At 37.6% G+C, this 23,834-nt stretch overlaps 1 protein-coding gene across 9 annotated transcripts in view; it reads right to left on the bottom strand.

Annotated features, from left to right (window-relative positions):
* Positions 1-23,834, bottom strand: part of USP24 (ubiquitin specific peptidase 24) — a 148,246-nt gene that overhangs the window by 28,528 nt on the left and 95,884 nt on the right. For 7 of the 9 annotated variants that reach the window (XR_002644832.2, XM_022575774.2, XM_022575777.2 and 4 more), the window contains 15 exons: positions 23,652-23,722; positions 22,808-22,968; positions 16,304-16,365; positions 13,927-14,118; positions 12,608-12,725; positions 10,214-10,358; positions 7,797-7,916; positions 7,017-7,142; positions 6,285-6,383; positions 4,892-4,974; positions 4,351-4,495; positions 4,002-4,121; positions 3,360-3,580; positions 2,738-2,862; positions 1,541-1,682 (listed from right to left, as the gene is read on the bottom strand). Coding sequence is in view for 8 of the 9 variants with exons in the window: in XM_022575774.2 (XP_022431482.1) it covers positions 1,541-1,682; positions 2,738-2,862; positions 3,360-3,580; positions 4,002-4,121; positions 4,351-4,495; positions 4,892-4,974; positions 6,285-6,383; positions 7,017-7,142; positions 7,797-7,916; positions 10,214-10,358; positions 12,608-12,725; positions 13,927-14,118; positions 16,304-16,365; positions 22,808-22,968; positions 23,652-23,722 (1,930 nt within the window). In the remaining variant the exon portion in view is untranslated. The remainder of the gene's footprint in view (positions 1-1,540; positions 1,683-2,737; positions 2,863-3,359; positions 3,581-4,001; positions 4,122-4,350; positions 4,496-4,891; positions 4,975-6,284; positions 6,384-7,016; positions 7,143-7,796; positions 7,917-10,213; positions 10,359-12,607; positions 12,726-13,926; positions 14,119-16,303; positions 16,366-22,807; positions 22,969-23,651; positions 23,723-23,834) is intronic. The other 2 variants (XM_089922052.1, XM_022575775.3) reach the window with 1 other exon arrangement.

The following is a 23,834-nucleotide window of genomic DNA, read 5'->3' as shown; positions in this document are numbered from 1 at the left end:
TCTAGTAGCACTTGGTTGTCTTTAACTTCATTCAGAAAAATTTTATTAGACTGTATGTGACAGCTGTCAGATCAGAGTGCACTAAAAAAAAGACTTATCAAAATTGGTGAAAATTTTTGTGTAGCCATTTTAATATTTAAGATGGAAGAAAAAAAGCAACATTTTTGGCAAATTATGCTTTATTATTTCAAGAAAGGTAAAAAAAAGCAACTGAAATGCAAAAAAAAGATGTGTGCAGTGTATGGAGAAGGTGCTGTGACTGATCGAACATGTCAAAAGTGGTTTGCAAAGTTTCATGCTGGAAATTTCTCGCCGGACGATGCTCCATGGTTGGGGAGACCAGCTGAAGTTGACAGCAATCCAATCGAGACATTAATTGAGAACAATCAACATTCTACCATGCAGGAGATAGCCAACATGCTCAAAATATCCAAATCAAGCGTTGAAAATCATTTGCACCAGCTGGGTTATGTGAATTGCTTTGATGTTTGGGTTCCACGTAAGTTAAGCGAAAAAAAACCTTCTTGACCATATTTCCACATGCGATTCTCTACTTAAATGTAATGAAAACATTACGTTTTTAAAACAAATTGTGACGGGTGATGCAAAGTGGATACTGTACAATAACGTGGAACGGAAGAGATCCCGGGGCAAGCGAAACAAACCACCACCAACCACACCAAAGGATGGTCTTCATCCAAAGAAGGTGATGTTGTGTATATGGTGGGATTGGAAGGGAGTCCTCTATTATGAGCTCCTTCAGGAAAACCAAACGATTAATTCCAACAAATACTGCTCCCAATTAGACCAACTAAAAGCAGCACTCGACAAAAAGCATCCAGAATTAGCCAACATAAAACGCATAATCTTCCATCAGGATAACACAAGACTGCATGTTTCTTTGATGACCAGGCAAAAACTGTTACAGCTTGGCTGGGAAGTTTTGATTCATCCGCCGTATTCACCAGACTTTGCACCTTTGGATTTCCATTTATTTCGGTCTTTACAAAATTCTCTTAATGGAAAAAATGTCAATTCCCTGGAAGACTGTAAAAGGCACCTGGAACAGTTCTTTTCTCAAAAAGATAAAAAGTTTTGGGAAGATGGAATTATGAATTTGCCTGAAAAATGGCGGAAGATAGTGGAACAAAAGGGTGAATACATTATTCAATAAAGTTCTTGGTGAAAATAAAAAATGTGTCTTTTATTTTTACTTAAAAACTGAAGGCACTTTTTGGCCAACCCCAAACTATGCACTGGACATAAAGTGTACTCAATAAATGAGATTTTTTAAAAAATCTCTATTCTAGGATAAAATAATTTCTATGCATGTTTCTGAAAACAAAATAACTTCTTGCCAAGGAAATAATGACCAGGTAGCAGCAAGAAGAAAGAAAAGGGGTAGTGGGATTTACTTATTTTCTTTTTAGAATTTCTCTCTAGCTTAGCTAATTACCCTTAAATCCCAAACAGCATACTCTGAAGATCATGGTATCACCTACTGCAATCACACAGCAAATTACACAGAGGAGAAACTCACAGAGAGAGGTCCTCAGCTTCCTGCCGCACAACGCTGACTCGACTTTTCTTTGGTAACACAGGGGAGTTCTGATCAGACACTCTTTGGTAGAAGAGCATATAGGCGTTCCAGTATCTTCGGCGTACATCAGTATATGGGTTCGCTTCATAACGAGACAATAAGAAAAATCTCTTTGTAAATAAAAAAGGGTTTGTTTTTTTTTTTTGTCTTGACAATCTATATAACAAAGGACCCACAAATCCAGCAAGTAATTACTTACTAAATGGAAAGCGTAAGTGAAGTGTGTGTCTTTTTAGAGCACTGCTTAAAATCACTCCGAAGGTGATGCAGAGGGGCAGAGAGTAAGGAGTTGTATGGTAGCAGAGTAGGGGAAAGAAGATAAACATTCCGAGGCATGTGGAAATTTAATCAAAAGGCAAGTAACATTTAAAAATAAATTCTGTGGCATAGGATGGGATTATAATTGGCCTCACTTAACCATTTCTGCATAGAAGAGCCAAATTCAGGTAAATTTTGGCAATGACACTATGTTCAGCTAATAAAGGTTACTACCATTAGATGCATGACTACCATGGTCTGGTGTCAAAATCTAACATTGTGGATCTCATACAGGTGGAAAAATTTAAATGCCCCTAGAGTATTTCAAAATCAGGTTTCAAAAATGTCAAGGTCTCTGAAAAATATTTCTTCTTCAAATAGCAAATTCTGATGGGATTCTGTGATGTACTTTTCCTTATATTTTTTCTCCTGGGGGTAGAGTTGTGGAAAGATTCCTTTACCACACTGCATAACAAATAAGGTTTTAAAAACACAGGTGCTAGAAATGTCTTCTCCATTAATCACACCTCTACATAAGTGAAAAGGAAATTTGAAAATTTTAGTGGACGGCTACTTCTGAAACTATTTTTAAGGTTGAAATTCTTTCAAGTTGTTCTTTAATATTCATTTCTTCCATTTAACTCACCCCCCCATCCCAGGGCTGTTGTAAGGAATTATTTAAAAAGAATTCTGTAAGCAGCTTGAACCTTTTCACCCTGGCTATCAAGGAGTTCGTGGATCTACATGGCGAGAGCAGTAGTATGTAAAAAAAGTAAAATCTTTTCTAGTTTTATATAAAAAATACTGCTTCCAATTTGATAGAAAACTATAAATTAAGAAAATAAAACTAATGGAAAATATACATTTGCAAATACTTACTTTGATCATAAACTTTTGGTCTATATTCCCCTCCAAAGCATTCGTACTCTAGAGTCTCATCATTTAGGTCAAATTCTTCTATAACTGTGTCATTAAATTTATACCACTTTCCTTTTCCACATCCCCTAGAGCACAGATTTGATAAAATAAATATTATGAAGTTACAAATCAAACATCCCCATCCCCAGCATTTATCTCTATGTATTGTCTACAAATACAGCAGGTAATTACCATTTGAAAACACCTAAGAAAAATATAGCAACAGTTACTTCAATTTCTTAAACAACTTTTCAAATTGAAGGGATAAAACAATTGCAACAAGTTTTAAAAATCCAATATGAAATAAGATCAAAGAACAATGTGAAAGCTTCTTTGCACCGTAATGATAAGTGTGGATGACAAAGTAGGGCAGAGAGAGCAGAGGGGAGATACAGGCGGGGCAGGGGGAGCGGAGGAGGGATATAGGAGGGCAGGGGGAGTGGAGGAGGGATACAGGAGGGCAGAGAATGCATACAAAAGACATAGGAGGATAGGGGTAGCAGAGGAGAGGTACGGCAGGGCAGGGAATGGAGGAGAGACTACTGGAAGGGTGGAGTGAGGGAGCGGTACGAGAACCCCTTACCGCCTGTCCTTGATGAAGGAATAGTAGTGGCCTGCATGTGCCTGCCCACTATGTACAATGACGCCGACAAGTTCGTAGTTTTCTGTGAGGGCAACTTTTTTTCGTGGAGATCCTCCACCTCCCTGATCCATATTTCGCCCGTTTTCACCAACTTCCGAAGATGAATCTTGGCGAGCCATTCCTGAAACTGTGTAAGGCTCCATGTTTAGCATCCAGGGAAACTATTTAAAAAGCAAAAAGAGCACATTAATGTTGGTTAGTAACATATAGGGTCACAGCCAGTTAAGTCTGTACAAAGAAGAGGGATGTGTTTTTCTAATTTAAGCTGGGACTGCCCTCCAATTCAAGTACACAACTTCAGAATGGCTGAAAAGTCTAGGAAGGTTTAAGCAGTCTCCTGCTTGAGCAGTAAGGAAAGGATTTCACTTCATAGCTGTCACAGGATGCCTTCTAGAAATGAGGGTTACTGTCTAGAGACCTGCCGGCACCACTAGCAGCCACTGCTTAAGACGAGGGGCTGTGCACCTCTCAGAATGCCGAGGCCACAGCCTTTCACACTGCAGATGAAAATATAAAAAGGAGACAATAAAGGGAGTACAGTAATAATGGTGATTAAAAAACCAAGGAAAAAAAATAAGTTACCCGTATCTGTTCATCATATTTAATGGAGCGTCCACTCTCCCAGTCAAATCCAAATCTCATCAGGTGGATGACCAAGACACTAGGTAACGACTTAATACAGGTCCTTTTCACTGTTGTTCTCTAAAGAGAGGCAAAACCCAATTATCTCCATTGAGACAATAAAATAACAAAGTAATTAATATGAAGGTCACAGATTTCTACAGGGCTTTCCCATCTCTGTGAACACAAGTCATGACACAATTTAATGGCAGTAACAACAGGAGCTTAATATTGATCTTACATAAAACATAAAGACGAAGTCCATGAATAACAAATTAATCTTGTGTTTTGAAAAGGGCAAATGTAATACCTTTTCTTTACACTTTTCACAGTAATATGCATTACTTCCCTCTAGAACTTCTCCTCTAACAAACTGGTCCAAAGAAATTTCCAAACTCTGACAGGAAGTAACTCCTAGGTTGAGAGCCATGAAAGCTTCCTCACGCTCATATCTGCTTAGGAAATAATAGAAACACCATATCAGCAATGGAATTTAAAAATCTTGAAATTACCACAATACTTGAGATTGAACACAGAACTATTGATACATTCCTAATCACTATAATTAACACACACCTTCTTCTCATCCTTCTAAAAGTATACTAAATAAAAATGCCAATTTTTGACCACTTAGAATTGCTTAAAATTATGAATTTCAACAAAGAAATTGTAGAAATAGAAATTAATTCCCTGGAAATTTCCCCAAAGAAATTTAATTCAATAAACATTTATAGATCCATTAGGAGATATATCTGCAAACCTCTCAATGAATAAAAAATTTACAACATTCTAGAAGAATCATTTAAAAATGATGGTGATTATTTTCTGATGTCAGTGTTATCTTCACTAACCTGTGAGGACAGTCTTTACAGATCTTCTGATCAGAATAGATGCCCTGAAAAGTATTCTTAAAAATTTGGTCTCTCCCCATTTTCTGTTGAAATAAAAAGTTAAAATTTTAGTTGATGCCTCTAGAACTTTTAGGTTGTTTATACAGAATTTTACTTAGACCTGAGGTAAAGCATAGATTTTAATTTAACCAACAAAATAAAACAAGTCAGCTTGGTAGTTTAAGCTGGGAACTAATGAAAGAATTATAACCCATGAGACCCGCTGCCAGAGTAATGCAAATGATCAGAAAAGGAAGAGGAGTGCCGTCAGCCACACTGATGACAGGATTCAGAAGGATTCAGATGATCCATGATGATCCCGAATCCTTCTCCCCTTGCCACAATTACCAAGCTAGGAGTAACTCTCCATGATCTTTTCTTTTTTCTTGTGGATAGAATGCTACAAATTTACAAGTTATTTTTATTTATTTTTTTGGCTGCGCTGTGCAGGTTTCGAGATCTTAGTTCCCCAACCAGGGATCGAACCCGTGCCCCCTGCAGTGGAAGTATGGAAGTCCTAACCACTGGACTGCCAGGGAAGTCCCTATAGGTTATTATTATTATTTTTTCCCAGTTGTGCCGGGTCTTAGTTGCGGCAGGTGGGCTCCTTAGCTGTGGCTCACTGGCTCCTTAGTTGTGGATCGCCAGCTCCTTAGTTGTGGCATGCTAACTCTTAGTTGCAGCATGCATGTGGGATCTAGTTCCCCGACCAGGGATTGAACCCGTGCCCCCTGCAGCAGAAGTGTGGAGTCCTAACCACTGGACCGTGAGGGAAGTCCCTATGAGTTATTTTTTTAAAAAGAAATGGATAACTTGTGCCTACTGAGAGGAGAGGCAAATGCTGGCAGTGATGGGAGGCTGTCTGTATCTTAGAAGGCAATACCACTTAGGAAGTTTGTGACACATTTTCCTGGGTAGAGGTAGAAAGCTTTGGGTCGCACAACCACAAACAACTTTTGAACCTGGTCCTTTTGTACCCTTTGACAAAGCAAAACAGCTCTGCACGGGGCCTTCAGTTCACCGGTGACAGCAGCACTCCTCTGAGGCCAGGTTACTTCAATGCAGACACAGAGCGTGTAGCTACAAATGGTTATCATTATGGGGTACAGGTTAAGAGTTACATACTTTATCAAGTGTCAGATGAATTAAGAAGAAAATGAATCTATAATCTATAGTGTTCTGTATATGTTTTGATATTCAAACCCAGAAGAAATGAATTACTGTTGTGGTATTAAAGATGATCACTTTCTGATTTGTCAGTTTCATAGTAATCCCAAATCCTAAACCACTGCTCTCATGTTACAGAGTTTGAGGGAGTTAGAGGGAGTTAGAGGGAAAATGAAACTTTTTCTACCTTGAGATATTCATCCATCTGATCGATGAGACTGGTGAAGAATTCATATGCATCCTGTTGTTCTCTCACATAAAGTTCTTTGTTCCACATCTTGAAAATCTATGTAACAAGAATTAAATATGTTGTTACAGGAAAAGTAGCAATTTCTGAATATGGTAGAAAAGGAAAATGAAAGAGTCCTTAAATGCTTCTAAAAACCAAGTTTACTATTAGGGTATAAAAGTTTTTACTGACGTGAGATTAGCTTGCATTCAGCCATCTATGTTTTTCCTCGGTCCCTTTATACTAAGTCTATGAAATCATAGAGGGTGAGATCTAAGGCCAGGGAACAGAGTTGCTCTCTTAGAAACTAACCAACCTATAGGGGAAAATATAAGGTAAAACATAGTAAAGCAATGTTTTGGAAGAATGGTCTTTATTTAGAGGTATTAGTGAAATTGGCATAAATTCAGAGCAATAATTTGAACAAATATTTCAAACAGCTAAATAAGAATGCGAAATAGTCAAAACATTTAAGATTAGCAAAACCCTAGAAATGATAAGTGACTATTCTCAACATTCTAATCACTTGACTCAAGCTTCAATGCCAATAAGAATGGTATAGACATTTCTTTTATAGGTTCTTGGCAATGGGGTTAGTCTAGAGTCAATAAACAAGACACTAGAGAAAGAATGCAGCCACACTCCAAATACCTAACACCCTTCAATCTAAAGAGTTACTGGGTAAAATACCTTCCAGAAGTTCTCAGGTACATAGTACTGCAGCTTGCTTTCCATCAAATGCCCAAAGAGAGACTGCACTTGGTAGAATACACTATCGTCTGGATTGTCCGTGTCATCATCCACTGAAAGTAATGACTAAAAAGAAATGAACTGTATTAAATTAGAAATATTCAACTGCTTTCAGAAAATCTTTGACTTCTGTATGTGTGAGTACCCATGCTCCTTCAGAATGGTATGTATGTTTGTATATGGCTATAACTCTGCATATGTTTAGCTTCAACGCTTCCTAGCTGGTGTAATCATGAATAAATCATCTCTTTGAGCTTCTGTCCGATTATGAAAAACTGGAACTAGTAATGCCAGGATCTCTATAAGAAATAAGTGTGACATGATGACACACAGAATATTCTCAAAACTATTTCATAGCTTTGCTATATCACAAGCTACTAATAGATTATTACAGAATGCTAACGATAGAGTCTAAATATTTCTAAAATACCAAAAGTGTTAGTAGCTTTATGGAATACAATTTGAGAATAATTGAGGAGTTCAAAAATCACATTAAGTCAAATCCATCTGTCAAACAGGCAGCATATTACCTCAGCAGATATACAAAAGTATGTGACTATGAACAATGTCATCTATACAGATTTCAGAAGCTACTAGAGAATCTCTAATTATGTCCAGTTTAGTAAACCCCAAAATGCAATATATGAATATGGAACAGTTCTCAGGCAATGTACACATACATCATTTATGATACTAAACAGGAAAGAGGAAGAAAATCACCTCCGGGAGGCCAGGTTGCATATACAGCTGTTGGAAGACTGCATTCATGTAACATGTAGCGCCACCATTCCTCAGTCCCACAAACCCTGAGCTGGACCTGCTATCCACTGGGGGAAGGTACTAGGAAAGAGAGGAGCAGAAATAGAGAGAGAGAATTAGTATCTCTGCCACCAGCACATTTCCTTACAGCTTTATGGGATGTCTGAGAGGAAAAGAGAGATACAGATTTATCCATTCAGTGTGTTACGAGTTATGTAGCAAACCTATGTTCATGAAGTACCTCTGCAGATGCAATACAAATCTAAAACTACTATCTCAATGTTTCCTTTTAGTTCCTAAAGTACCTCACATATATACGAAGCATGTACCTATACATCCACTATGTAGTCTTGCATTTAGTCACTTGATTATCATTCGACAAACATTTCTTAAGAGCACAATGTGCCAGGCATTGTGCCAGAGACATGAGAGCAGAAATGTATTTAGTGCTTGATCTCAAGGAGCTTACATTATAGTAGGGTATATATTAATTAAGTAGAAGTACTGATATATATTTACAAACTGAGGTAGTAATCTGAAAAGTAGGAAGGGTTCTATGAAGTGTTTACTATAAGAATTCTAATCTGTCTGGATAGTCAAGGAAGGCTCATATTCCTTCCCTTCGTTTTTTTTTTTTTTTTGCAGTACGTGGGCCTCTCACTGTTGCGGCCTCTCCCGTTGTGGAGCACAGGCTCCGGACGCACAGGCTCAGCGGCCATGGTTCACGGGCCCAGCCGCTCCGCGGCATGTGGGATCTTCCTGGACCGGGGCATGAACCCGCGTCCCCTGCATCGGCAGGCAGACTCTCAACCACTGTGCCACCAGGGAAGCCCCTTCCCTTCCTTTTTTGAGAAGGTAATATTCTTCTATTGAACTTCCTCTAATAAGCATGCCATTAAGTATGTATGTAAACACCCTAGCATTTCACTTAAGGATGATCTGTAACAATGTAGGTTCCAGGACAGTATTTTTCTAGGTAGAAATCATCTAGAAAAGGCATCTTGGTTACAAGTTCAACATGGCACTTCAATGGATATTGTAATGACACACTCTGAAATGCTATTAGAGCAGAATCTTGGTTCTAATCCTATGACCAGAATCATGTTACCTGCATATATCAAGTACGTGTAACCATGTAATAACTAACCAATTGACAAAACCCTGGAGGTCTTCTGGACTGAAAGGAATTGCTAAATATCACATAGTTTTCATTAACATTCAACATGCACTTAGAGCAGCGTGATTTCTAAGATCTAATTAACAGTGTAATTTATTTGTAGTCCAAAGCACAGACTAAAAAAAAAAGTATAAAATAAGAAAAACTGGTTCATAACAGTGCTAAAAATGTAAGTATTTATATGACAAATATTTTCACTATGCTGATATAATCCCTGACTTATTAAAATAAGATTGTCATTTTAATCTGATTATTAAATAAATGCATGTAAAACTTAAAGCATAGCATAAAGTAAGCATTATAAACTAAACAGTTCATACCAAAATAGTTCCCAATTTATGCATTCACATTCCACTTTGCAAGTGCTCTTTCCTCTACTTAGAACACCTGTTCTCACTTCTTTTCCTGCCTAACTTGTATGTTCCATAGTACTCAGCTCAGGCATCCAAAGGGATGAGACTGCCTCTTTATGACGTTAGTGGAGAATGCTTTAAAAGTGTCCTCCCACTCCTGGTCTGGTATTCCAGGGCACCTGCAGCTCGCTTCCCTCTTGCAGATCCCGACATACACAAAGCTGTCCATGGCTTCTCATGTATGGAATGACCTTCCCACCTTGCTTCAATTGGCTCATCACTCTTAAGGGCTCTATTTTAAATTCCATCATTTCTAAGAAGCTTTCTAAAACACCACCATCTGGTGTTGAAGTGCCTCTCTGTTAGTAGAGCATTCAGGACATACCTCAATCTTAGTGCTGGGTTCTATCTTCATTTCTGAGCTCCAAAAGCCAACAACACCTTAGCGCATAGTAAACTCAATAAATCTTAGTTGAATTTAAGTGAACATAGACTATACTGTGACAGAACCAATGTTTTCTGGAATTTGTAGCTCTAGTGCCTGGCACTGTGCCATGCATAGTTCCTCAAAAAATAGATTCAAATGCTACTTTTTACTGAGAGTAATTATCAACTGACTTGAAAATCTCTCCTCTTCTTTAATCAAAAGGGTACCATTTAGTAATATATTACAGTGTATTAGTGTAATACACTATAGATTATAGTTGATTTGAGTACGTGAATTTGATAAGCAAAAGAATAACACTGACTTTCTTTGTGACTAGGATAATGCAAACATAGTTTTAAAATACTATGTTTAAGAGAGCATTCTAAAAAAAATTAAGTGCATTGAGGTCTAGAAAACTTACATCAAACTCCTTGGTAAGAGCAGGATCAGGTTGATGATGCATAGAAAGTAGTTCTTTTGTAATAATCTGAAGATTTGAAGGTGAGCTATCAGCCAGCATTACAAGGACTTCGTAGGCTGCCAATCGGCTATTCACTGTACTACATCTAAAAACAAACGACACGAGTCAATTTCAACAGTGAATACTTTACTTACGTCGCTCATTAAACTAAATCAACATTTGAAATGAAAATACAAGAGCTGCAATTCCTAAAACAGGGTTAAGTCAGGTCTGATGGCACAACCTAGTAATCTAGTGGGAGGTGCTTACTTAACAAAGGAAGAGACCATGAATACAGGCGGGATGATTATGGTTTAGAGCTAAGTATCTTCTTGGCCTGATGATAAAGTAGCAAATCTTTCAATTATGACTCCAGATTATTATCTAAGGGATGGATCAGCAAGAATAGAGAACAGAGAGTCTGAAAACTTTACCAAAAACACAACATGGAAATAACTATCTTTCAATTAAAGTAGGTAGAAAGAAAGGTTTTTGTAGATACTGCCCTAAAATTCAAATATCTACATGGCAGAAAGCTATACAAATCAGAACAGATGCCCATAAACATTTGCTGTGCACCTGCAGATAAAAAAATTCTTCAAGGACACTAATCAACTTTCTATCTATGAAAACGTGGAGACAGAAATAGTTTGCCAAGTCAATTTGTTTAAAGTGACAATGAGAGATAACTAGCAAGCATTCTGCAGGACACCGAAGGCTTCTTTGCTGCTCACCTTTAGCAGAAATCATTTAGGGGATGGACAGTAATTTCTCACAGTCACCTAAGCCAACCTTGCATTTGTTAGGAGATCACAGGTTAGGAAGGATACACAGAAAAGAGGACATCCAACCTTTGAGAGAAACACTTATGGAGTGGAGTGTGGGAGATGTGTTTAAGAGGGGGTTGAAGGGCATGGAGATCAGAACTGCATCAGGCACTGAGGACAAGAGCCATGGAGCTGGCACTGTCCTTTGCTTCTTACCTGCATTGCTGGGTTGCAAGGGACAGGTAAAGAATGAATAGAAGGTACCATATATACAGGTTAAACATTAAGAAGTTCTTTTGTTGGTGTGATATAAGAATAGCATTACTTGTGAAAAGACTTTCTGTGTATTTTAAATCTCTTTCTGGCTTTCGTGTTTAGGTGGGAAAAGGCTGGGAGTCACTGTGATAAATGAACACCATTCAGTACACTGGATGAAACAAAATGTTTCCTTTTCTATTCAAGGCACTGTATATGAGTAAAAAAAAACACAACTCCTCGTTGACGGATGTATTACTTTTAATAATTACAAATGGAAGAATTCATGAAAAAAATTTCAGTAAAACTGCTGAAAATTTATTTTCTCTGTTCACTGAAAACTGAAATACTCATGTGTTTCTACTGCTTTAATAAAAGACTCCCGCAGAGCTAGCACCAAATCTTCCAGAACAAGACTGGGGCAGAGGTAAGGATGGGAGTGACAGTGTGAGGGACACCCCAAGAGTTTTAATGAAGGTTTACTACCTAAAACAGGTTTTGCTAATAAGGAATCTCTAGATAGAGAAATATTCACACATGGTAAGATACCTCTTAAGATTCCATAAAATACTGCTTATTATGCCTTGCCCATTTCAATAACCACTGAAATTGTATGGGAATTTTTTTCACTGGTTAAATACCAAATCCTCAGTTTCTTCAGGATTACTCAATTAACTCTGGTTTTCGTGAGAAAAGAATGAGGTTAAGTTAGATTCAGAGTAAATAAGATGGCAGCTTGTAGCTGCCTCTTCCTATTTCTAAGAGTACAAACATCACCCACGATGGGTCAACATTACAAAAGATCTTTTATCTTTCTACCCATAAAAACTAATATAAAATTTGACTCTAAAATTACCACTAATTACCACTAATTATCACCACTAGTGATTTACCGCTAATAAGTCACTAGCAGTTTTAATTATAAGGACACAGTCAGTGCTCAGCAAATCACAAGGTTCATGCACTAAAGCACCTATGCTTTTCTCCTAGCAGAAAGAAACCCTCAAGACTCAGAGCCTGTTTATCTTTACTTCGGAAGCAATTCTTACAACCTCCGTTTCTCCTGGAATTTGTTACTGACCAAGTTAACCACATTATTACTTATTCTTCCATCTTGATGATAATAATAGTACCAGCTCAGCAATCACTATGTGCCAGGCAGGCTTTATCCTAAGCCCCCTTACATGCATTTCTTTATACAGTGGATAATGTCTTACAAGCTACACACACTCACACGACGGAAGACAAACTCCAAGTTAAGAAAATCTTTTTTGGACTAAAGTTTCGAATTAGAATTTTTACCAAAACTGAACACAACGTGCATTTTCCATACTTTGGATGAAAGTCCTGTTGACTGATGGCGGCACTGCCAGCTGGAGAATGACTATTTAAAATAATTCTAGAAGCTCGGAAAAGGAAGTCATCTAATAATGGTTTAATGAGTGATGAACCTGGAATAGAGCATAATATTCATGTTGAGGATGAACACATATTTTAATTCAAAGATCTTGTCTTGCACTTTCATATCAGAGCAGCAAAGGCACCTGAGGCCACCCAAAGGCAAGGCATTCAATTTAACTTGACGCTCATTTTTTGAGCTCTTATAATACATGGCAAAGATCTGTGGGGCAGAGGAGTGGGGATGGGTGGGAGAGTCGGGACAGGATGCAAAGATAGACAAGCGAAGGAACCTTCCTTTATGAGCTTAAAATAGAGTGAAAGGAGTTAAATTTCACTTTAGAAACACAAATGCCAAGAACATCACAAGGCAGACGGTTTGAGTGAATAATTAACTTTTACTTTGGGCATAGGGGAATCCAAATAAAAGTTTTTAAAACTTTAAAAATCTTTAGGTAAAAATGATGTGCCCGGGCTTCCCAGTTGGTACAGTGGTTGAGAGTCCGCCTGCCGATGCAGGCGACGCGGGTTCGTGCCCCGGTCCAGGAAGATCCCACATGCCGCGGAGCGGCTGGGCCCGTGAGCCATGGCCGCTGGGCCTGTGCGTCTGGAGCCTGTGCTCCGCAACAGGAGAGGCCACAACAGTGAGAGGCCCACGTACCACACACACAAAAAAATGATGTACCCATCTCACCCTGGTTTAGAATCACTCTTTTCTATGTATCCCCAATAGCCAAGATTTTTATAGAACTCAGTTTGTGTGATAAAAGTGATAATTAACGTTTTGATTTGTCTTCTGAATATAATTTATAATACCAAATATGGTTTTACAATACCAAATATGGTTTTACAAATTATATGTGTATCCCACCATCCAGGGGTGGTGGTTGGGGGCTGCCTCTCCAGACAAGAATTATCCTTAAAAGAGTTAAGACATACAACGGACTGTATTTTATGAAGTATGTAACAGTAAAAAGACAAAAACCTACTTTGATTTATAATTTTTATTTGTTGCTAAGTTATGTGAGCCAACTATTTTGAACGCTATAAAATTCTCTATATGGTTTAATGACACAGATAAAATACACCTTAAATTTGTTAGCCACTAAAATTCCAGACAATACCCTACTGTCTGAGGGTCAATTTTCTATGGAACATTTAGCACCTATCTTATTTTCCCAATTTCACAAAACACTATGGCAAGAAGTGAGAAATGAGGTTCTCTATCACATGATAAGATGAAGTAATGATTACCAAGCATTTCCTTTTCTGCCCCACAGAGTGACAGAAGGGTCTTGATGAGCCGTAAGTGTCCTGCCAATAAGATGTTGTCCGCTTCACTGGTCTGACATTCAGCTGTGCGATTAGGTTCAAAGTTATCCAGCCAAGTAATCTCATCTTCGAGCATGGTAGCTGGGCTGATTCTTAACTGCTCCATTTCTGAAGCTAAGATGGAAAAACAAAACAGAACGACCTCTCATCCTGAAGAAAGAAGGATTTCCTTTCATGGAGTCAAAATCCTGAATTAAAGTAAGCAGAGACAAGTCTCAATCTTCTACTTCACAGATTAAAAAAAACTGTCATTAATGAACAGCAGCTGCCCACAGGACTATGAAGGCTCACACACGTCCGTTCCTTCCCTCCCTCCCTCCCTCCGTCACAAATCACACGGTACTGAGTGCCTCCTCTGTGCAGGTCACGGTGCTGACGCTGGGGGTACAAGATGAAAGGGACACTCCTTGTTCCGAAGAAGCTCCTGTTGGGTGGTGTTAGCAGATGTCCCAGGGAAGAAACCCTTCTAGAGAAGGAAGGGGTCGAGGGGTGAGAGGAGAGCCATCACTCCCACCGTGTTACCTATGCCAAGGGCTAGGGGGGAGCCCTGTGAGGGAGAGAGGGGTCCGCAGCGCAGCAGCAGAATCCATGTTTCCGGATGATGGGCCAACCTCCAGAGAACCACTCTTTTGTATTATGTATTCCACTTTCCCCTCCAAACAAGGATTGAAAACAAGATTCCATGTTGGAAGCGGGGATTAGGGAGGAGAGCAGGAGTAATCATGCTCTCTTCCCACCACACTGCAGGCACAGGCAGGCAAGGCCCCACAGAGTGAGGTGGAAAGGGATACTTCAGGCGACACTGTGCATCCTCGTTTCCTCATTTATGAAATGGAGCTAACACCTACGCTGCAGGGTGCTGTGTATACAGTGTCTAGTATAGGCAATGGCATACAGAAAATGCTCCAAAAATGGCAAATATCGCTTGTTTCAAGACATATTCCCTCCCTGCCCTCAACATCCCATTAAGGGATCTTGGATCCCTTACTTATGGCTCCATGGCACAGCAAAGGCCTACACTAATAACTTGTTCATGCATTCTGAGGATGTATGTGTCTCATACAACTCATGAGTCCAGTTCTCAAGCAGCAAAGCAGAATACCCTCTCGAAGTCCAAGCCAGAGAACAAACCTTCGCTGGCTGCTGCCTAACTTAACACTGAAAGCCTAATTGAAAAATGCAGTACTAGGCTAGGCTGTTAGATGGACATGTAGTCCATCCACTTCTCTAGATAGTACAGGTCTTATCCCTGAATCAAGACACATAGACTATATCATCTCAGGCTCCAACAAAACCAATTTCACTGCCCTGCTCAGAGCACCACGTCCTCAGCTTTTGAGAGACACTTATGAAACCCAGGAAGGCATCTGCCTTAGAGATGCTGGTGAGGCTTCTTGTCACTGTCTTTATGTGTCCATTACATGAAGGCCTTTGCGTGAAGTTTCTTTTAGGTTTGAGTGCTGGGGAAAAGATCTGTTTCTTTTGAGAAGCCATTCTGTTTCTTCCTCTAGGGTACTGAGAACAAACAAACAAATGAGGTTTCCTTTTTACCTTGGTCCTCCTCAAAACCTCATTCTGACTGTGTGGGGCTTTTCAGCCTGCACATACACAAGGTATTTTTTTTTTTTTTACCTCCTGGTCTTGACATTCTTTTCCAATTAACATTTTTGTTGATCCCGACTTTCATTTTATTTATTTCCTATAGGCAGAAGCAAATCTTTCCTATAAACTTTGTGTAAAGAACAAGGAATAAACTAACGAACTCTTGACTGGAACAACTGAAATTTGCATAGAGGACTCCAACAAACCTTTGCATTATATAAGAGTAAGTACAGATGATTAAAATCTAAACACTCTAACAAAAGAGTTTGTAACAATGATATTGCAAACACCTAACACTAAACAATTACCTGACTTCTATCACTCACTTCTATTACTATCAACATATCTCAGCAGATTCCCTCTTTCCTTCAAACCTTCAAAACTGTCAGAATTGACTAAAACGGAAAGGCTCTTCTTAATAGTTCTGTATCAGTGTAATTAAAATATGAGCCTTTGACAATTTTTAAAATCAACAAATCTTCTAACACATTAATGGTTGGGTATATAATAGCAGAAGAGATAACTGGTACATGGGTTTACATGCTATTTCCAAGAAAATAAAATTCAACTTCAAACAATAATTTTAATGTTATTTATATCTGAGATACATTAAGTCAGATTTAGAAATGTCTGTCTTTCTTTTCTAGTCCTTCCCAACCCCTCCCCCAACGTAAATCAAAGTTAGACATCTACTTACTTGTCAGATCATCTAATAATTGGCACCTCAGATCAAAATACTCCATGCACTGGGATAACAGTCTAAAAAACAGATTTCAGTTATTAAAAAAAGGCTGATTTGAGAATAAAAAAATATTTTCCTTGTAAGAATAAGTTCATAAAACAACTGAATAAGAGAATTTTCCTAAGCATAAAATAACTACATCAATTCAACTTCAGTATTTTAGCAAGACACACACTAGTGATTTTACTTATACAGATATAGTGTAGGAATAATAGTGTAAAGAGAGAAAACTTACTAAATCTATCACATTATGTAATGATGTACACACTGACTGCATACATAATGCATTGATTAATTTGTTCAAATATCAACTGATACACACTAAGCACCTACTATATGCTTGGAACTGTTTTAGGGGAACAGTGAACAAAGGAGACAGACAACAGATGAAAAATACATACATATGTCAATTGGTGATAAGTGCTAAGAAGCAAAATAAAGTGGATAAAATAAGAAAAAGGTAAATTCTTTTATCTAGGATGATCAATGAAGCTTTTTCTGCAATTACAGAAGTGAAGAGCACAGGTTTTAAAGTCAGGCGGACCTTACTTTTAATCCTGGCTCCACTACTTACAGCTGGGTGTCCAGGGACAATTTATTTCAGTTGTCTCAGTTTTCTGATTTCTAAAATGCTTACTAGAGCATTAGAAATAAATGTGCACACATATACACAAACATAAAGGGCTCAAGAATGCACTAATGATGGGACTACATAATGAACCAAGAACTACGATTATTAAAAAAGTGGGGATAATAAAACTGCCAAACTCATTTGGTCATTGTGAGGATTAAATGATAAATGTATGCAAAGAATTTAGCATACTGTGTGGCACATAATCAGCCCGTGATAACTGCAATTATCATCACTACTATTATTATGGGAAAATATGTACCAAACTTGGAAATTAAAAAGTTGTGAAATGCAATTTTCAAATTATAAAAACACATAATTAAAAGACCCAATATTGTGTAAAATTAAATGCTTTACATTCAAGAGCTTCTCTGAGAGTGTATGTTAAAAAATTCATTTAATGCTTTCTGTTTCTTTCCCAAAGTTTAGAGGAACTTAATAACAAATCAAACTGTTAATGGTTAGTTATGTTAAATAATCTGACTCTTACAACAAGTAGAAGCACAACAGTTTACTACTTAAAAAATGGCTTACACATTTAAACTAAAGAATCACTGATCTAACTAGTTAATAAAAGGATTATCTGATTTTAGGAAACTTTAGCTAGGAAAAATTGGAATACTAAAGTAAAAAATGTACAAGGGCAAAAAAAGAAGTTTCTATAACTTTTAATCCACATGCCTTTATCAGGGAAAAAAATCATTCCCTGAAATTCTGGCTTTACATCACTAAAGACTTACTTTTCATGACCAGAAATACACAGCTAATGTCTATCTAATTTAGGTTAAATCTTAATGGTCAACTGCAAGTTTGTACAGCTAATGTCTATCTAATTTAGGTTAAATCTTAATGGTCAACTGCAGGTTTGCAAGTTTTAGTTAAACTAATTGTAAGTTTTAGTTAAATTTTTAAGTTTTATAAATCACTCACAATGATCTCATCTCAGAAACAAGAATCTTAACTTCTTTGTTATTTATGAATTTATAACATTAAAATAGGCTAGATGCTTCAAAATAATATTTAAGTTGAGACTTAGACATGTGGGCCAGGAACCTCCATATATGAGAGTGTGTGAGAAGATAATCAAGGTTGAAACAAACATTTAATCCTGAAATGAAGACTTGCAAACTGATAATATAACTCACTTCAAAAAAATTCTGAAGATTATATAACTTACAATTATAAAATATAGGTATTTAAAAAAAAGTCAGGGACAGATTGGAGGAGAAATCACAAGGAAAATTAGAAAAGATCTTGTGACAGATAAAAATGAAAACACAACATACCAAAAGTTATGGGATGTAGCTTTTGAAAACAGTGCTACTAGGGAAGTTTATTCCTGTATGTGCTTACATTAAAAAGGAAGAATGATCTCAAATCAACCACCTAATTTTACACCTTAAGGAACTAGGAAAAGAAGAACAAATCAAATCTAAAGCTAGTAGAAGGAAGAAAATATTAAGAATTAGAGTGAAGATAAATAGAGAATAGGAAAACGATACACAAAATCTACAAAAGCAAAAGCTGGTTCTTCAAAAAGATTAACAAAATGACTCAAAAAAAGAGAGAAGACTCAAATTAATAAAATCAGAAATGAGTGAGGACACTACTACCAATTTATAAGATAGTATATGAGCAAGTGTACACCAAACAAATTGGATATCCCAGACGAAATGGACAAATTCCTAGAAACATAACACTTTGGAAGATTAAATCAGGAAGAAATAGTGATTGCTTGCTATCACTAGCAAGAAGATTGAATCAATCAAAAACCTCCCAACAAAGAAAAGCCCTGGACCAGATGGCTTCACTGGTGAGTATTACCCAACAGTTAAAGAAGAATCAATACCAACCCTTCTCAAACTCTTTCCAAAAAACTGAAGAGGAGGGTACACTTCCAGCAATCCTAACTCAACAGTACATTTAAAGGATTTAACACCATGAACAAGTGAGACTGATACCCGGAATGCAAGGATGATTCAAAATACGAAAATCAATCAATGAATATACTACATTAACAGAATGAAGGAGAAAAACCCATGATCACCTCAACTGACATAGGTAAAAAAAATTGACAAAATTTAATGCCCTTTCATGATAAAACACTAAACAAACCAGGAGAGTAAGAAAACTACCTCAATCCAATAAAGGCCATATATGAAAGCCCCACAGATACTATCATGCTCAATGGTGAAAGACTGGAAGCTTTCCCCCACAATCAGGAACAAGGATGCCTACTTTCACTACTTCTATTTAACATAGTATTAAAAGTTCTAAGCAGAGCAATTAGGCAAGAATAAGAAATAAAAGACATCTAAATTGGAAAGACAGAAATAAAATGATCTGTTTGCAGATGACATGATTTTATATATGGAAAACCCTAAAGAGTTCACAAAAAAAACTGTTACAATAAACGAATTCAGCAAAGTTACAAAGATAAAAAATCTGTACATAAAAATCAGTTTCATTTCTATATACTAACAATGAACAAAGAATATGAAAAAAGAAAGACAACAATTCCACTTATAATAGCAACAAAAAGAATAAAATACTTAGGAATCAACTAAACCAAGGGAGCAAAAGACTTGTACAGTGAAAACTACAAACAATGCTGAAAGAAATGAAAGAAGACTTAAATAAATCTAAAGATATCTTATGCTTGTGGATCAGAAGACTAAATCTTGTTAAGATGCCAATATCCAAAATGATCTACAGATTCAATGCAATCTCCATTAAAATATCAATGATGTCTTTCACAGAAACAGAAAAACCCATCCTGAAATTCATATGGAATCTCAAGGGGACCCCCAAAGAGCCAAAACAATTCTGAGAGAGAAGAACAAAATTGGAGGACTCACGCTTCCTGACCTCAAGCTTACTACAATGCTACAGCAATCAAAACAGGGAGGTACTGGCATAAAGCCAGACATATAGATCAAGGAATAGGAATAACGAGCTCAGAAATAAACATGTATGCATGCATCTATGTATGTGTGTAAATATATAATATATATATATATATTTTTTTTTCAAATGATTTTCAACAGAAATGTCAAAACCATTCAGTGGGGAGAGGACAGTCTTCAAAAAAATGGTGCTGAGATAACTGTATATTCACATGGAAAAGAATAAAGTTGGACCCTTACTTCACATCATACACAAAACAACTCAAAGTGGACCAAAAACCTAAATCTCACAGCTAAACCAATAAAACCCTGAAAAAAACCAGGGGAGAAACTTCCTGACATTGGATCTGTCAGTGATTTCTTGGATATGACACCAAAAGCCCAGGCAACAACATAAAACAGAGAAACTGGACTTCATTAAAATTAAATACTTTTTGCACATCACAGGACACTATCAAGGGAGTGAAAGAAATCCCACAGAATGGGAGAAAATGTTTGCAAATCATGTATATGATAAGGGATTAATATCCAAAATATATAAAGAACAACAAAAAACAGACAACCTAACTTAAAAATGAGGAAATGGGGGACTTCCCTGGTGGTCCAGTGGTAAAGAATCCGTCTTCCAATGCAGGGGATGTGGGTTTGATCCCTGGTCAGGGAACTAAGATCCCACATGCCACAGGGCAACTAAGCCCACGTGCCATGAACTACAGAGCCCACGCGCTCTGGAGCCTGCGGGCCACAACTAGAAAGAGAAAACCCGCATGCCACAACTAGAGAGAAGCCTGTGCACCACAACGAAAGATCCCGCATGCTGCAACTAAGACCCAATGCAGCCAAAAAATAAATAAAATAAAAATAAATTTAAAAAAAAATGAGGAAAAGACTTGAATAGACATTTCTCCAAAGAAGATATACAAATGGCCAAATAAGCACAATGAGATACTCAAAGTCACTAATCATTAGGGAAATGCAAATCAAAACCCTGAGATGCACATCACACCCATCAGGATAGTTAGTAACAAAAGCAAACAGAAAACAAGTGTTGGCAAGGATGTGGAGAATATGGAACCCTTACACATTGCTGGTGGGAATGTAAAATGGTACAGCCACTGTGGAAACAGTATGGTGGTTCCTCAGAAAAATCAAGCATACAATTGCCATATGACCCAGCATTTCTACTTCTGGGCATATACCCCAAAAAACTGAAAGCAGGACTCAAATTGATATTTGTATACTCATGTTCATAGTGGCATTATTCATACTAGCTAAAAGGTGGAAACCAAATGTCCATCTATGGGTGAATGGATAAACAAAGCATGATATATACATACATTCAGTCTAAATAGAAATGAAACCCTGACCCATGCTGTAACATGGATGAACCCTGAAAATATTATGCTACGTGAAATAAGCTAGACACAAAGGACAAATATTGTATGATTCCACTTTTACGAGGTACCTAGAATAGTCAAATTCATAGAGACAAAGTAGAACGGTGGTTGCCAGTGCCTTGAGGGAGGAGAGAAATGAATGGGGAGTTACTGTTTAATGGGAACAGAGTTTCAGTTTGGGATGACAAAAAAGTTCTGGAAATGGACAGTGGTGGTGATTGCACAATAATGTATATGTACTTAATGTCACTAAGTTATACCCCCAAAATGGTTAAAACGCTAAATTTTATGTTATGCACATTTTGCCGCAGTAAAAAAAAAAAATCTAGCAAATCTGAAAAAAAAAAATCATCTCCATGATTGTCTTTGAACTATCTCTCTTCATTTCCTTTGTCCATTTTTCTATTGGTCTTTTGTGGTTTATAACAGCTCTTCACATATATTAGCAAAATTGGCCTTCTATCTGTCATATACGTTATAAATCTATTTAGTCCGTTTAACTGACTTTTGACTCTACGGCATTTTTTTCCACATAGAAAATTTTAATTTTTATGGAGTCAACTTTATCAGTCTTTTATCTAATGACTTCTTACTGGGTACATAGTTTCAGTTTAGGATGCTAAAAAAGTTTTGGAGATGGATGATGGAGACGGTTGCACAAAACTGTAAATACACTTAATGCCACTGAGCTGTACACTTAAAAATGGTAAAAATGTTAAACATTCCGTTACGTATATGTTACCACACTAAAAAAAAAAAAAAAAAAAAAAAAGCCCAAGTTTGGATGCTTATATGTTAGGGGTTTAGAGTAGTCCTAACGTTTCTTCCCTCTAAGGGCTCTAATTTGTAAAGCATATACATATTGATTTCACAAGTCTCTGTGGCACCTTCTAAGCCCCAGAGCAAGGGCTCGCTGAATTAGAGAAACTGGCTTAAACTTGAGGTCAGTGTGGGATCTCTGATCTCCCAGCCTGGGCCTACACTGGGGCACCCCTACATGCAGGCTTGCCTAAGGAGACAAGATGGGACAGGCAGAATGGATTTACTCAAGTCATTCTCTGAGCCTGGACCTCAAGCCTTCTTCCATGCCCAGGCATGTATAAAATCAAGAAAGCAAGCCAGAAGGATACCCTAGTACCTCTAGACATGGAGTTATGAAGCAGGCTGAGCTAAGAAAGTGAGGTACAAGTGGACATGGGCAGTGCGACCTTTACACAGTGATCTGGCTTGAATCATGCAGCTTCTCAACCACCAGGTGAGTCCTCTTTCTCTCTGGGGTAGGGGGACCAAGAGGAGTGGAGGTGGGAGTTGGGGTGCTTGAGAGGAAGAAAGCCTGGTAATGTTTCTTCTAACTCTTCTGTCCTGAATGGGGAGAAAACCTGAAATGCCCTCTTTCAGGGTACAAATGTTGGAAGAGGAAAGGAGAAAGTCCTTCATCTCAATCATGCACTGTGGACTCTGGGGGAGCAGTACACAAATCATTATTCTCTTTCTGTATGACGTGAACTTTTTCATCTTTACGTACCTCTGATTGACTCCTCGCATAATACTAGTTGGGGACCAGAGAGGCAGCTGAGCAGTGAGAATCACACCTAGGAGAAACTGATTTGGCTTTTGCACATCTGGATGGGCCGAAGTATCTGTCTGACTAAGAGTATACAGTTGATCACAGGCAACACGGCGAATCTGAAATTACATTTTTAGTGGCAAAGGAAGTACATCAACCAACACTTACAGACTGCTTAAAAAATTATTTTCTTCCAAAGTCCACCTGTGAAGGATGCTGTAAGGGTTTGAGTATTTCAATCTTTAATGGTAAAGTTTACATTGAATAAACTAGGGCTAATTTAAAACAAGTGTAGTCTGGGAACTAATTTCCCAAATTATTCTAGTACTGTACTCTCATCAATAGGTTTATAATTTAATGTAAATGAAAATAAGGAAAACACTCTTCTGCAAGTGCCTCAAAGTTAACTTTCAAGGTCATATACAAAAATGAGGATTATAAAATCTAATGAAAGTTCATGGCTTGAGGTTGGGTCTTTCTTGATTTTGACCAACTTGTTAATGCTTAATGCTAGCTGCCTTGGCCAGCTATGGATACTGAACACTGGCTGTAAGATTTTTTTTATAAACAAACACAAGTTAATCATAGCACTAGTCTCTTGACTTTCAGTGAAATATGGAACAGAAAGGAGGGCAACAGTACAATGGTCACTTTGCTTTCAGAGGGCTCTGCGGCCTCTTTGTCTGATTCCCCGAGAGGACTAAACACCATCCCTTCTATACTCCCCACCATGTCACAGGTATCCAGAGAGCCCACGCAGAATAGGACCAAAGGGGCTTTTTATAAAGTAAAAAATCCTTACCTCAGCACTTGGTGATCCAAGTAGAATATCAATGATAAAATCAGCAACACAGGGCAAGTTATAGAAAGATGCTAATAATAAGAATAAAGATAATGGGAGCAGGGGAGGAAAATAAGTTAGGAAATGCATTTTCAAAATTTCAAAAATTTTGAATAATTTCTTAAGCTTAACTATCTTAGAAAT

The sequence above is a fragment of the Delphinapterus leucas genome, chromosome 1 (assembly GCF_059928025.1).
Source record: "Delphinapterus leucas isolate spDelLeu-1000000601 "Yukka" chromosome 1, BTC_Dleu_Yukka2, whole genome shotgun sequence".
NCBI lineage: Eukaryota > Metazoa > Chordata > Mammalia > Artiodactyla > Monodontidae > Delphinapterus > Delphinapterus leucas.
This window is presented reverse-complemented; position numbering and strand designations above follow the sequence as displayed.